The 15,822-nt window shown below is 43.7% G+C and overlaps 1 protein-coding gene across 22 annotated transcripts in view; it reads right to left on the bottom strand.

Annotated features, from left to right (window-relative positions):
* Positions 1–15,822, bottom strand: part of CACNA1C (calcium voltage-gated channel subunit alpha1 C) — a 710,887-nt gene that overhangs the window by 171,604 nt on the left and 523,461 nt on the right. For all 22 annotated transcript variants that reach the window (XM_068277205.1, XM_068277193.1, XM_068277198.1 and 19 more), the window contains 6 exons: positions 11,743–11,968; positions 10,564–10,771; positions 9,474–9,594; positions 2,606–2,720; positions 2,130–2,262; positions 1,594–1,666 (listed from right to left, as the gene is read on the bottom strand). In XM_068277205.1, coding sequence (XP_068133306.1) covers positions 1,594–1,666; positions 2,130–2,262; positions 2,606–2,720; positions 9,474–9,594; positions 10,564–10,771; positions 11,743–11,968 — 876 coding nt within the window. The remainder of the gene's footprint in view (positions 1–1,593; positions 1,667–2,129; positions 2,263–2,605; positions 2,721–9,473; positions 9,595–10,563; positions 10,772–11,742; positions 11,969–15,822) is intronic.

Below are 15,822 nucleotides of genomic sequence, written 5' to 3' on the forward strand. Positions count from 1 at the left end.
CAATTAACTTTTTTCTTAATAGTTTCTCCTAGATGATATTTTCATACCTTATCAATAAAATGCATTTTAAGCCACCAGCAAACAAGAAAATACTCAGAGCACTTTTCTGTACTTTTTCAATTGCCGAGTGCTAAAAGGTGATTTTAAACTGAAGATGAAAAATGATCTCCTAGGAGAAAACTTAAGTGAAAAATGTAATTGAATAAGTGTAACAATCTGGTGAAGGGAGTATGGGGGGACATACTGGCCAATCTGAAATTGTAAACATATTGAACCTAAAATTTAACAAGTCAAATTCTCAAACATGTTAGCTGGCTAGTATGCTATTAGCACCCTGAAGTCTTAAAATTACTCACCACCTACTTCCTGTAAACTAAAATTACATGTCCTCATGTAGACATGTTGTTTCTACTGTAATGTTTGCCATACACTGTGAAATGTATGCCATTTGGTATGATCAATATTTCTCTGATAACAAGTTGCCATGTACTGATTGTTTTACCACCTTCCATTACTCGGTATTGATACGATTTCAGCCATTAGTTCTCTACTGCTTAGTGCAGGACAAAGCTATAGGAACATTGATTAACACCCGCTTCCCACAGCAACCCATAGCAGATGAATGTTAAATTGACATTTTAACCATACATACATTGATGTGCCCAAGCTTTTAATAGCTTATCATTAGGTTAAATGTTTTTGATCTAATCTAACATTTAACCTGTCACAGAAGGTGTACAGTCGAATCCCATTATAGTTGATGTCAAGGGACCTGGCTAAGTAGTTTACTATGTCAGAATTGGTCAAAAATTGTATATGCACACAGGGGCATGGCCAGGACCTGTGGACTGAGTTTACTATAGCCAGAGGTTTACTGTCTCCGTTTACTAGAACAAAATTCTACTGTAATGGTAAATGGCTACTTCAATGCAGTGATGCTGGATAAAGTTGTTTTATTGTTCATGGTCACACCTGATGGACCAACCCACTGGTTGAATCGGAGAGGAAATAAGCTGTATTGCAGTGAGAAGCACATTTGTTCTGTTGAGCAGTTTGCCTCTTTACACTGTTCACATTCATTTATTTTGATTGCTATTAGAATATAGATTTGTTCAATTCTGATTTAATTGTCTTTAAAAAGCAATTGTATAGATCAAGTAATGAGTGGATACATGTCATGATTTCAAGTCTGGCTTGATTTGATGGCTCAAACATCTATTGGAAGCCATTTTCAGAACGGTTTTCTATTCATCTTTCAACAAATTGTTATACTTTGCACAACAAAAAAAACCCTTACTGCATATTTAAAGTAATAGTTTAGTCCACAAAACAATATATAAAATGAAATTGCAATTTCGGGGAGCAACTAGATTGACTAAAGCATTGTTCCAAGGCAGAAAAAATGGTAAACAAAATGGAAGATTTGCCTAGAAAGTTATGCGGAACACAGCCCAGATCTACATGGGTGAGATGTTCTTCTACTATACAGCCTCCCCTTGTATGAACCGTAATTAACATTGCTGCTCCACTGCACTAATTAGATGTTTTAACCAGTATATTGACAGCCTTCCCAGAATCCTTTGTAGTGGTTACCTGGGTTTTCATTGCTGCTGGGATATGGAGGCTTCTCGTCATTCTCATTTGAAGAATAATCCTCCACATGAATCTGTGGGAGAGATGAATAAAAGCAAAGGTCAGTGTGTTTAGCAATAGCCCCAAAATTTCTAGACCAGTGTTTCCCAAAATTTCATTGGTATGTAGCCCTTTTGAAAGCCTTTGCTCACAAAGTACCCCCTGGTATGGCAAAAATTATCTCAAGTACCTCTTCACACAGATATGTATACAAGCAGAACATAGTAATTGTTTCTAAGCTTTTACTAATGCTTTTAATTATCTAAAATATTAATTTGGTGTTGTTTACTTGGGCTTTATAATTTTTTCAAACTCTAAATTTGATATACTTAATTAACTTTAATCCCCCGTGGACCCATCAGAAGTGTAGCACACTTTGAGAATCAAGGATCTAGACAACAGTAGGAAAAGGTCTAAGTGATACAAACAAAAGTAGTTCATTCTTCAGAGGCACTTTATTGGCTGGAAGCTTTGTGTTCCTGTGATGTCATTCACACCTTGGTAGCAGGAGGGGACTCTCCATCAGCGGTAATGGCTTTCAGCTCAATTTTCTCTTTGTTCTCATCAAGGGCAGGCACTGGAGACTTTCCAATAGTCTCATTCTCTTGTTTCTTCTCCGGACTCGCCGTTCTGGGTGGAAGAAAATAAATCAGGCTTTCTTTATCCTTCACAAGAGTACTGAAAGCTGTGTATTATCCAATTCCTTTATAACATTATTGTCCTCAGTGACTTGTAGATGTAGATGACAATTTATGTGGATACCTACCCCCCCCCCCCCATCCCATCTCCCCAGAATAATCTGAGATAAAGGCTCAGATATCACCACCACTTGTCTCTCAAACATAACGCTACAGAGCTGATGTCTGACAACCAGTTTTCTGCCCCCACAGTGAGCAGATGCAGAGCTTTGAATCCCTGGGGCTCTTTGTCTTGTGATAAAAAAAACACCTATGTAGGTGAAGAGGTGACCTACCTGGCCAGCTTCTTTCGCTCCTTCTCTTCCTCCTCCTCCTTCTGAGCAGACGTCAGGCTCTCCGCATCAGCCAGATTGTCAACAGCAATGGCCAAGAAGACATTCAGCAGGATATCTGACTTTGGAGTTAAGGAACTCAGTGGATAAAATACTTTCTACTTGGGGGTCCAGAAAACAATAGAGGTAGCTTTGAGTAAGTATCGGGCAGAACAAGTTAAGCCACACCTACATACAATATGACTATTGCCTGAAACAATTGTTTGCTATGATTTTCAGAATAGTTAGAGACATTCTGCTCATCTGTTTGCTGAGAGGAGAGTGCAAGCAGGAGGCATGCACTATGGTTATTATAACGCAATGGCCGAAATTTATCCTGAATGGTGAAGGAGAGGCCATCAATGTCACAGGACACCTGTACACGTGCTAGATTTTTACCCAATATGATCACTTAACTGTGAAAATCTAAGCAGCTGGAACAGGTGAGATTTTAATGCGCGGGCGCACGGGGTGGGGTGGGGGGGAGGGGTATGGGGCGTTGGTTGGTAGGGATGCAATGGTATGAAATATTCACGGTATAAGAACCATCTCAAAAAATACAGCAGAGTCACTGTATACGTTATTACAAAATTATTTGGACCCAACCCCCCCATTTAATAATGTGCCCCCCACCCCAGTATGGTAGCCAGATGTCCCCACTCCCTCAGCATGCATATGATTAAGCTGCCAGGATTTTTGGGCACAAGGAAGCTGAAAAATGTCTCACCCTGCTTGTGCAAAAGTCCTGGCAGCGTTAAATTCTATTTCCCCTTCAGCTCGCTGTGGATAGTGGGGAAAGATGTAGTTCGGCTTTCAGCTATTGCTGGCGGCCGAATTAAAGTGTTTTATAATAAGTTGGGCGCCGTCAAATGTTTTATAGTAAGTTGTGCTCTGCCTTTTGCCGGCACCCAAATTACTCACCTCACATTCCTATTACGGCATATGGTGGCGCCGTCTGAGTCCAAATCTCCGGTGCTGTGTTTAGAGCGCTCCACTCCCTCACCTCCCCTGTATGGTAGCCAGGTATAGGTGCCCCCCGTATAGGTGGCCAGGAATAGGTGCCCCCAGTATAGGTAATCAGTAATAGATGCCCACAGTATAGGTAGCAAGGAATAGATGTTCTCAGTATAGGTAGCCAGTTATAGGTGCCCCCAGTATAGGTAGCCAGGCATATGTGCCCCTAGTATAGAGTAGCCAAGAATAGGTGCCCCGTATGGTAGCCAGCTATAAGTGCCCCAGGAAAAGTAGCCAGGAATAGGTGCCCCCAGTATAGGTAGCCAGGCATAGGTGCCCCCAATATAGATAGCCAGGTGGAGGGGAGGGGGAACACAGCAGTGGGCGCACGAACAGCGCTGATACTATGAGAACAGGAAGAAGTTAGTAGTACATGCGGCGACTGGATCCTGGCAATGTGAATATCTGATTACCCCCGCTACTGTTTGTGCACCCGCTGCTGTGTGTCCCTCCCTTCCCAGCCACTGTTTGCGTGTCTGCTGCTATGTCCCCACACGAAAACCGGTAATAGAGGATTGCGCATGGCATGATTACCATGCACAATCAAATATACCACGGCAAAACTACAAGGGGGAGGGCGGTACACTAACATTTGAGGGGACAGTGTCCATGGTTTCAGCCTCTTTCATCGCTCATCCAAACATCATACGCCGTTAACACCACACACACAAGATTGACATTCCAGTCTGAGATTTCCCAACATGTTCGATCGATACATTCGACTGATTTCAGCCTGAAATCAGTCGAATCGTTGATCGGGCATGCTTGTTGCTGCACCAATTTTTTTTCCCCTTTTAAGAGTAATTGGTCCAAGCCTTGTAAGGTTTTTTTTTGCCTTCCTCTGGATTAACTGGCATATGTGTGGGTCACGTTAAAGTGTGGCTTAGTACTTAATGCACTCAGTGATGTGGTGTGAGGATCTGCTCGGCTGCCTGCGCAGGCAGGCAGCTTTTTGACCACTGTTCAGGTCTGCATTCTGCAGGTCTCTGGAAGAGAGACCTTTTGTCAGTTTTGCAGCTTGCTGCTGAGGAATTTGCATACGTTTGTCATGCAGATTTGCATGCCTTTGTAGGCTTGCTCTATATATACCATGTGATATCACAGACCTGGGCTGGTCATAAGGGTTAGTCCTGTGAAACTCTCCTGAAGTGTCAGCCTTGCTCATTGTTTTGAGATTAGCTTAGAGTAATTCCTGGGACTGCACTAGGCAGGTTCCCTAGTGCAGTTAGGATTGCATATCTGTTTTGTTTGTCTGTTGCGATTGTCCTGTCCCAGCGGTGGTCGACAGGAAGTCGTTCTGATCTCTTGTTCTTGGAGTATAGCTGGAGCAGCGGTTGCTACCAGCTATCTCATCTGATCTGTCTTGCCTGGATCGCATTCGCCTTGCGCTAGTGCTGTGGATCCTTCTGTTCGGTCTTCCTGGATCGCACTAGCCTCTTGCGCTAGTGCTGTGGATCCTATCTCTCACTTATTCCTGTTTTCGTGTATCTGTCTTGTCTGCTACGAACGCTTGCTGGAGGCTCGGTGAGGTAACCGTTAAGCAAGCGCTCGAGTCCTCTGTTTCATGTTTGTCTGTCGGTGGTTAGTTAGGCGTGCTTTTCTTTGTTGTGCTTAACACGCGGAGACCGCGCATAAACGCGTGCACTGTTGCGAATGAGTGCGGTGTTCGCGTTTAGTTAGCGTTTGTTATTTTCCTTATCTCCTCATTGTATTATTTGCTGTGCCTTTGCTACTCTAGTGCTCTGCCTTGCTGTAGCCTTGTGTCACCTCTGGCAATCGTCTCTCTCGCGATTGCGTTCCTGCTTCGTATCTGCTGTTGTGTGTGCACTGTCGTGGGTTGGCGACTAGATTGGTGCACAAACATACCCTCTGTCGCTTTGCTCTCTCTCTTTCAGGGCTATCTTGCCCTGCGTTTCTTCCCTTCGTACAATTCCTGTCTTGCGTCTGTGGCAGGGCAGAGGAGAGTTCCTCTGCACTCCACAGCTCCACCTGCCGACAGGAATTTCCTCTACAGGTGCATTGCACCTTTTGCTGGGTTCCCGCAAATTATACGCTTGTGGAGGATTTCCGCCGTGTCAGCGCACGCCTTGTGCGCTAATCACGGAGAGAATTCCACAATCGTTACAGTATGACCAGCCAAACTGAAATTCCCAGTGTAGAGGGAATTTCCGATTTGTACGATTTGGTCGAATATGCGTCCTGTGTCTTTAAGAGGTTTAAGATACTGGACTCTGAAACCAGAGATGAGTTCATATTTAATGTTCCAGATTCTTGGCAAATCCTGAATTTCAGGCCACCAATATTTCCACTTGGAGTGGTCAGATTGCTTACAATCTTTTCCAAGGGGATCTGTTCGTGTGGGCTGATGAGTATGCCAGACACGAGAATCTGAGACGTAACCCTCGCAGATTTCTGGCTCACGTGTTTTCTCGTAAGCTTGGAACTTGCATGCCAAGTTATTTCTATGAGTTTTTTTCCTGCAGTGCATGATGCTGATCAGATTAGGTTATGCAACATTTCTGTGTCATTACCATATGTTAATGAATTGGTGCTTGCAGGCCAATCTGCTGATTTGGCTTGTCAGCCAAAAGATTCGTTGCCCATAGCAACCACAAATAAAGAGGTTATTTCTGTCAAGTCTGAAATGTGCAAAACCATTTAGTATGATAATGATGTTTACAATGATGTTGCTCAGTCTCCGGGTTTTTTGCCCCAATCCAAAGCTTATGTGGATCCTATTATAGGTAGGATCGCACACTATATTAAAGCAGTTAAAAAAATCTGTTCTTGTTCCTGAACTCCACCCATATGGAGATTATCTGGATACTGGCTTGTTTAAACCTCAATTTGCCTCATGGGACATTGGGGCCTTGATGGAGGAATATGATTTTGATTGGAAAGCCTTTTGCGATTTTTACATCGCAAAAAGCGAAGATGTATTGAATGATTGTCTCGATTCTATGTACCTTTTGATTGATTCCAATGAATGTGACGAGGGTGATGTGGATCTGGTGATTTATGTATGGCAGGCGATTTTGGATGAGTTGCACACACATCAATCAATTGATTCCAATAAAGAGACATCGTTGTCGGATGATTGTTCCTGCCTTTCTGGGGTAAAGCATGTGAGTCTTGACATTGTGCGATCTGAAATGAGTGGGTGTGCCACTGTGGTTGATTCCTGTGCGAATCCTGGAGGATTCTCTCCTGACTGCGTGCAGTTTGAATCTGTGCGATCTGATGCCTGTTTCTCGGATGTTCCTGCAGATTGTGATCAGCATGAATGTGCCAGTTTTCTCAAGGATGTGTGGGACCCCTTGTCATTTAGAGACAGATCTTTAAGATCTTCCATCTGTGATCCTGCTATAGGGAAAATTCCTACATTATGCAGCATCAAAAGTAAAATTAATATGTCTAATAAAGTTCCAGTTTTGCCATGTAACATGGATAGTTCAGAATCCTTCTTAGAAAACTTGGAAAATGATGTTCCTGAGGTCTTGTCTGATGTCCTGGAGACCTCCGAGTTCCTCCCAAAGGGTGCAGAACTTGTAGGAGATGTCTCCTGCCCCCCAAGTCCTTCTGAGGTGTTGCCCACTTCAGTAGGCATTGCTGTTGTGCTGACTACCTTTGCAGCTCTGGTGGAGCTTCACTCATATGTAGTCAATGATGATATTACAGTCACAGAAAATTCTGAATTTAAGTCCGAGTCTTCTTTTGAAAGACCAGTACCTGTGACCTCCACTCATGATGATTTTCTGCCCGGTACTGGTTTTGGTCTTGTCGTGTCGGACTCTGAGGTTGGCAGTTCCCCGACATGTTCTGAGGTTTCTCCTGTACTGGTGTACCCCAACGTGCTCCGTGACCCAGAAAGCCCAAGTGTGCCTCGGTTACCAGCATGCTCAGATGCTTCCTCGGTGGAGACATGCTCTGATATGGCCTGCCTGCTTGCATGCCCAGAAGTGGTCCCTGAAAGTCCTGATCTTGATGGGTGTCCTCGTAATTCTGAATCAAGAATAGTCATTGGTTCCATAGGAGGGCTTGATAGTTCTCCATGTGAGCCTGGTGATTGTTCTGCCCTCTTGAGATCTCTGTGGAGCTTCAAAAGGTTCTGGGAGATTCCGGGAGAAATTTTGCTTGGTACCCTGGATAAGATCAACAGTGGCTTTTGTGTTGTAAGGGACACTTCGAACAGGTATTGTGGTAGGTTTGGTATTTTCGGACGCTCCCTGGAAGGTGGTGGGTATTGTCTGGAGGGTGTCGATGGCTTCTTCTCTGGCGTTCACAGTCCTGATGGGTGTTATACTGAGACTGGTAGTACTGATGGGCATGTTTCTGTGGCGTTTGCTTCAGATGAAGTCGGTTTTGGCTGGACTGACTCTGGAATTGGGCCTTGTCGGGCTGTCCTGACCTTCATGAGTCTTCAGTTAGAGTCTTTTGCAAATATCAGGTTAGAGGCTCGTCTGGAATCCGACCCTAGAGGAGGGGGGGGGGGGGGGGTACTGTGAGGATCCGCTCGGCTGCCTGCGTAGGCAGGCAGCTTTTTGACCACTGTTCAGGTCTGCATTCTGCAGGTCTCTGGAAGAGAGACCTTTTGTCAGTTTTGCAGCTTGCTGCTGAGGAATTTGCATACGTTTGTCATGCAGATTGCCTAGCCACATCCTTTGTAGGCTTGCTCTATATATACCATGTGATATCACAGACCTGGGCTGGTCATAAGGGTTAGTCCTGTGAAACTCTCCTGAAGTGTCAGCCTTGCTCATTGTTTTGAGATTAGCTTAGAGTAATTCCTGGGACTGCACTAGGCAGGTTCCCTAGTGCAGTTAGGATTGCATATCTGTTTTGTTTGTCTGTTGCGATTGTCCTGTCCCAGCGGTGGTCGACAGGAAGTCGTTCTGATCTCTTGTTCTTGGAGTATAGCTGGAGCAGCGGTTGCTACCAGCTATCTCATCTGATCTGTCTTGCCTGGATCGCACTCGCCTTGCGCTAGTGCTGTGGATCCTTCTGTTCGGTCTTCCTGGATCGCACTAGCCTCTTGCGCTAGTGCTGTGGATCCTATCTCTTACTTATTCCTGTTTTCGTGTATCTGTCTTGTCTGCTACGAACGCTTGCTGGAGGCTCGGTGAGGTAACCGTTAAGCAAGCGCTCGCGTCCTCTGTTTCATGTTTGTTTGTCGGTGGTTAGTTGGGCGTGCTTGTCTCTGTTGTGCTTAACACGCGGAGACCGCGCATAAACGTGTGCACTGTTGCGAATGAGTGCGGTGTTCGCGTTTAGTTAGCGTTTGTTATTTTCCTTATCTCCTCATTGTATTATTTGCTGTGCCTTTGCTACTCTCGTGCTCTGCCTTGCTGTAGCCTTGTGTCACCTCTGGCAATCGCCTCTCTCGCGATTGCGTTCCTGCTTCGTATCTGCTGTTGTGTGTGCACTGTCGCGGGTTGGCGACTAGATTGGTGCACACACTTACCCTCTGTCGCTTTGCTCTCTCTCTTTCAGGGCTATCTTGCCCTGCGTTTCTTCCCTTCGTACAATTCCTGTCTTGCGTCTGTGGCAGGGCAGAGGAGCGTTGCTCTGCACTTCACAGCTCCACCTGCCGACAGGAATTTCCCTCTACAGGTGCATTGCACCTTTAGCTGGGTTCCCGCAAATTATATGCTTGTGGAGGATTTCCGCCGTGTCAGCGCACGCCTTGTGCGCTGATCACGGAGAGAATTCCACAATCGTTACATGTGGCTGGAGAAAAGAAACAACATTATAAAAGGGAGGGTTTGGGTCCAGCATCTTGAAATATTATCCATCTAATGTGAAGCTGAAGACAGGATACAATTTCCACAGATGAAGAGGATGATGAAATAGATGCAGACAAGCATCCCAGGGAATGAGGGTCCTCCATACGCCATGATGCCATCGTACATCACTGAATTCCAGTCCTCTCCAGTAAGGATCTGAATGAAGATGAAATAGCAGCCATGTAAAGCAAAACAACGACTTCATTATTTAGCAAGGTATGCTTACTGAAATGAAAGTAAACCTAAACTAAAAAGAAACGTATAAGATAATTAATTGTAGGTGTAGTAGTAACGGTACATAGAACTTTCCTAGAGCGTCTCATATTGTTATTTTTAATTCAGCTCCCACAAAGAGAAATAATGATTCTTTGAACTTCTCACTTCTTTTATCAGCAGTATTTGTCCAGCCAGATACAGGCATTATGGCTCTTAATGATATTTCAGGAGAACTGTCTATTTGATAGAAATGTGACTTATCTAATTGCACACACAAAGCATTGTTTTATTACCACTAGCAATGAAACAAATGTAAATAAATAAAATGGCCGAATACATAAGTTCTAAATAAAATAGGTACTATATATACCCAAGTTTATCTCATCATGTCACACTTCAGTGCAGGTATGCTTTAAAGCCTAACCTAAACCCAAAAGTAAAAAAAAGGTAAAGAACACTATTTCATGGGTCAAATGTGCTTGCCACAGCAATACAGCTAGCTTCCTGTCCCCCCTGCATGCAGATGGTGGGTGGGCCAATCACATGTGACCATGTGACACACAAATGGCATGTGCAGCAGGAGGATGATGGCTGCTCCTTCTGCAGAAGCCACGCCTACCTACTTACTAACAGCCTTGGCTAATCATATCGCTGAAAAGTTTCCGTGTTCAGACTGAAAGAGGGGGGAGGAGAACACGAGGAGCAACTGCAGCTCTGCTGCAAATAGACTCCCAACAATCGACTACTACACAGAGTATGTTACATTAATATATACACCTTATATACCCCCCCCCCCCCCCCAAAAAAAAATTTAACAACATTTTATGATGCAATTAAAGCTTGAAGTGCATTCAGAAGAGTAGTCTATGAATTAGGACTTTAAATATGAAAGCAGTTTTAAAGTCAAACCTGGAAGACAGTGAGAAGAGCCTGCGGGAAGTTGTCAAAGGTGCTGCGGCGGGTCTGCATCTCGTCGAAATTGAACTTTCCTCCAAACAGCTGCATCCCCAGCAGTGAGAATATGATGATGAAAAGGAAGAGGAGAAGTAGCAGGGATGCAATAGAGCGCACAGAGTTCAGCAGAGAGGCCACCAGATTACTGAGTGAATTCCAGTACCTGAGATACAAGATGACCATTAGAGACTGTTGGTAACCACACAGGCAAACACCCCAGCAACATAACCCCCCCCCCCCCCCTTTCCCCAAGATGACTCAAGTCCCATTCACTAAAAATACATCAACACAATCTTCCAGATCAGCCATCTTATGTGAATTATTTGAGTTGTTTAAGGGTGAAGTGAAGATGCTGGAATGTGAAAAGAAGAAATACTATACAAGGGATGAAGGTCTCTCATAAACTTACGTTTTACTCTTTTTTGTACAATCATTCATTAAAACTTGATGGTCTACCAAAATTCACAGAGATTTGGAACTTCACAGAGAGTCACTGAGGCTTGGTATTCTAAGCAGTGTTCCCCAACCCTGTCCTCAAGGCCCCAACAGTGTATGTTTTGCAGAAATCCACAGAGGTAGTTACTCAGTGAGACACTAATTATCTCACCTGCGCATGTTTCATTGAGATTTGAGATTGAGATTTGGTGCTTTAAGCACCAAATGATATCGTTGTTCACGTCAATCGCCTTCCCTGCCATGTGATATCACATCTGCGCTGCTCCCTCAGCCCCACCCACACCGCAACAGAATGCGAGATTCGGCAATATAAATAATTTCGCTGAGATTTGGTGTTCTACAGAGATACCCTGAGATTTGGTACTATACATAGATTCACTGAGATTTGGTGTTCTACAGAGATACCTTGAGATATGGTGCTCTACAGAGATTTGGTGCTTCAGTCAAATTTGCTGAGATTTGGTTGTCTACAGAGTCGCTGAGAGTTGGTCCTCTAGTATTGGTATGTGTGTTTACCTAGTGTTTTTTAACGAATGAAGTGACCAGTAAGACCTGTTTCATGTATGCCTAAACTGTAGCTATGATCCTTCACTAGAAGCCCTACTGTTTAAGTGTTTTAAAGTTTAAGGCACCTCTTTTATTATATGTAGAAATAACTGTGGTGGAAACACGACATACCTGGTGATCTTGAATATCCTGAGAAGACGCACGCAGCGGAGGACGGAGATGCCCAGGGGAGACATGATTTTGGTCTCCACCAATATGGTTTCCAGGATCCCCCCACAGACAATAAAACAGTCAAAGCGGTTGAAGAGGGAGACGAAGTAGGCTTGGAGGCCTAAACTGTACATCTTCAGGAGCATCTCAGCTGTGAACAGTGCCAGGAGGACCTTATTCGCTGTGTCTAAAAAGTGCAAGAAGAGGCGTTAACAAACAATGCAACAATGCCTGCATGGCATACATAGACTATGAATGAATCATTTTAATGCCCGGTGTTGAAGACAATGCACGTGTTCTACGTGATCAAACGTGCACATTCTGCACAGCGCAACTGCAGTAACAACACACAAACATAAAATGGTCTCCCTTTAGATAGTACAACTTGTGTACACTAACCTAGAATGCAAGCTTATGCACTTTATACTCAGTGATCACCCAGTAAGCCTGAGAGAAATTTTCACTTTTTTGGTTTTTTTTCACCTTTTATTGCTTGCCTTAAAGCAATACTGAAGCGAAGTGAAAAAAAAAAAATACTCACCTATTGCGAGGGAAGGCTCTGGATCCCATAGAGCTTTCCTGGTCTTCTCTCTGTCCCCTCGTTGAATTTCCGTGCCTTAGGGACATTTTGCCAGGCTTTGGAAGCAAAAACATCAGCACTTCCAAAGACAGGTGCTCAGGCATGTGCAGTACGGATCCGCTTGTCCCTTAAGGCTGCCTGAGGAGGTATTCAACCAAGCTGCTCAAAGAACTTCACTGGGGCCAGCAGTGGAACAAGGGGACAGAGAGAGGACTGGGAAGGCTCTATAGGATAGGTGAGTATCTCGCTCATTTTTTTTTAAACTCACTTCATTATTGCTTTTAAAAAGAAATAAACATTAACTATTGTCTGGAATATTTATTTTATTATTGTTTTATACTTAATGCCTGGAAAATGTATCCTTTTTTAATTTCTCAGAATGTGATTCTGTGCTTGAGGTGAAAGTAGATAAAGAGAAAACTCTCTTTATCACATCAAGGCTTACATGTTTTTTAAGCCATACATAAACTGATAATGAACCACATCAGATCAATGATCGATACTCTCTTTTTGAAATAGCAGCCACTCAGCAACTTTTTATTTTGAACAGATTTCAGGTATGACTAAGGAGTAAGTTAGAGTTTTTGAGACTTCAAAAATTGTTTTTGATCAAAGATCCACAGTACAAATTCAAATGTTGTCAACTGCACCACAAAAATGCACAGATGCCAGAAGGGGTCTACCAAAATCAATCATCTCCACTGAGTTGGCGGGAAGGTTCACTAACACTGAAGCAAACATGAAACATTTACCCAGTTACCAATCTGTGTTTAGTTGGAACAAGGAATCTTAGTGGCTGCTCTAGGTCAATGCAAAGGAAAAATTGATCGGGTTTCCACCTTGATTTATGCAATAAGTAGCTTACTTAATGTAGTATAATAGCAGTGATATGCACAATGTTTGGGCTAGTCAGTGGCGTATATTTGGTTTCACAGCCTGGTCACTTTGGCGCAGCCGAATGAGCCGTATGGCAGCTCACCCCGCTGCTGAAATCCTGGTGTGGCATTAATGACTATTCCCCCTCTGAGTCGTAGCAACTCAGAGGGAGAAGTAATTTGGGGTCCGGCAATGGCCAGATCACCATTGCGCTGAGAAGCTCTGCCTCGGGTCAGTGGCCTTTATCAAGTGCTAGCATTGACTGGCCAAAATGTTGTGCATTTCAATGCTATGATACTACAATAAATAATTATAAATGCAGCTGGAGACCTGGTAACTTCTGCATTGGACCCAGGTGTAGACTAGTTGCCTCCCTGGTAATAGTATAAGCAACGGTTACAGCACTGGGATGCCCTTCCTTTTCTGCTCTAGGCCATTGCTCTACTTCTGCTTTAATTTTATATAGGCTTGTTTTGACTCATCTGCTTTTGTGAGCGACAGACTTTAGGGATCCCCCCCTTCTCTTCTTGACCCTAATGCACTAAACTTTCTCCAGGATACAGGTAAAGGTTATATTCAGCTATATATAATTGATGATTATTTTTACAAAATGTCTTGCTTTTGGTGAATAAATGACTGAATGAGGACTTAAAGGGTATGAGCAGTGGCCCACTTTCAGCATGCTCAGTGATCTACTCTGGTTGTGTGTATGTATGTGTGTCCCAGTCATAGTCATTCTATGGGCAGTTTTTTAGGGTAAAGTCAGCTTACTAGTGTTTTATGGGGGGATGTAGAAGGAAAGCACAGTGGCATAGTGGTTAGCTCTCTTGCCTTGCAGCGCTGGGTCCCTGGTTCGAATCCCAGCCAGGGCACTATCTGCAAAGAGTTTGTATGTTCTCTCCGTGTCTGCGTGGGTTTCCTCCGGGCACTCCGGTTTCCTCCCACATTCCAAAAACATACGGATAAGTTAATTGGCTCACCCTAAAAATTGGCCCTAGACTACAGTACTTACACTACATAATATAGACATATGGCAATGGTAGGGACTAGATTGTGAGCTCCTTTGAGGGACAGTTAGTGACAATATATATATATATATACACTGTACAGCGCTGCGTAATATGTCGGCGCTATATAAATACTAAATAATAATAATAAAAAAGCTGATTGCCTAGAACAAACTCACAAAAACACAGCAACAATATTCATTTTCCTGCTGATAGCTGCCAAATGAGACAGAATGTAGTACACAGTGCATGGATTGGGACATGTGCATGTTATTTTGCAGTCCATTAGGGCATATTGTCTATCTATGCAGAAAGAGTTCAGGCAAGGCAGGGCTGCGACAAGGTCCTCCAGCACCCAAGGCAGGGCTGCGACAAGTCCATCTATCACCCAAAGCAGAGATTCTAAATTGAAACCGCTCACCCATCAGACCTTCCCTGCTGGCTGAAGCCTAGGCACAGCCTTTCTCATGTAGATCACGTGCTCAGACTGAAATCGAGAGGGTCTCACCAACCATTTCATAATCAGACACTGCTTATGACTTTCCCACTTAGTTGGATTGACTGAAAGAGGTGTTCCCTATTCAACCCCTCCCTCCCCAAATCTCCATTACACAAAGTTATATAATCTCACTCTTACCACCTCTCTGATTACACAGTTTGTATAACAGGGCAGACAGGTAAGGACTTGCATAGATCTCATCTATTATCCCTAGCTAATGGTTTTGAACAACATATGCAGGGGAGAGGTTTGACTGGCAAGGGGTGAGTCTCTTCTGTGGACTTGTTCCCAGCTGTGGTGCACTGAACTGCAACACCCAAGGCTGGTGCCTCTTTCACCTATGGCTTGGCCTGGACAACTATGCCACTGTACTACCTTTGCAGCACAGCTTGCTTCCAATCCTCTCTGAATGTATCCAGATACAAATCCTGTACTGAAATTTTGTACACATAATGAGAAACAATGCTTACTGGCAGTCATTTTCAGCCTAACTGACTGCTGCTGTCTATATTGCATCTTTCTGCTGTTGAGACTTCAAGGGGGAAGTCATAGTTTGGATCTGCCCGAGAATATTGCAGACTATAGCACAGACAGCCAGTCATACAGGAAGCCTACGTTGCCTGTGACTAAGTTCCTGCTCAGGTACTTTAAAGTGATTAGTTTCATATTAGCTAATCAATGATGTTACGCAAATCTAAAAAACATTTGTGCGAGGAGCGGGCCTGTAAAATAACAAAAAAGGATGTGAGGGTTGACAACTTTGCACCCCTTCAAAAAAATATCAGTTCCCTGACCCTGACTATCATGATGAAGCTTACACCCTATGTAGCCAGAAGAATCTGAACACCTGATCTGCATACTTGATGTAGGTCGTTGACTCCAAATATTACAGGCGGTGCATTAGGACAACAGCAACTAGCATTTTTTAAAGTAAACCTGAACTATTGCACAGGATAGAAGGAAAACATAGAGAAATGCACCCTGTATGTATTTAGGGAGTCTAGCCTGTTTAATTCCCCCTCATTTGTGTCTTATTACAAGTTGTAATTTGATCTCTCCCCTGTCACATGACTGCCACG

This window comes from Hyperolius riggenbachi, chromosome 3, assembly GCF_040937935.1.
Source record: "Hyperolius riggenbachi isolate aHypRig1 chromosome 3, aHypRig1.pri, whole genome shotgun sequence".
Classification (NCBI taxonomy): Eukaryota; Metazoa; Chordata; class Amphibia; order Anura; family Hyperoliidae; genus Hyperolius; species Hyperolius riggenbachi.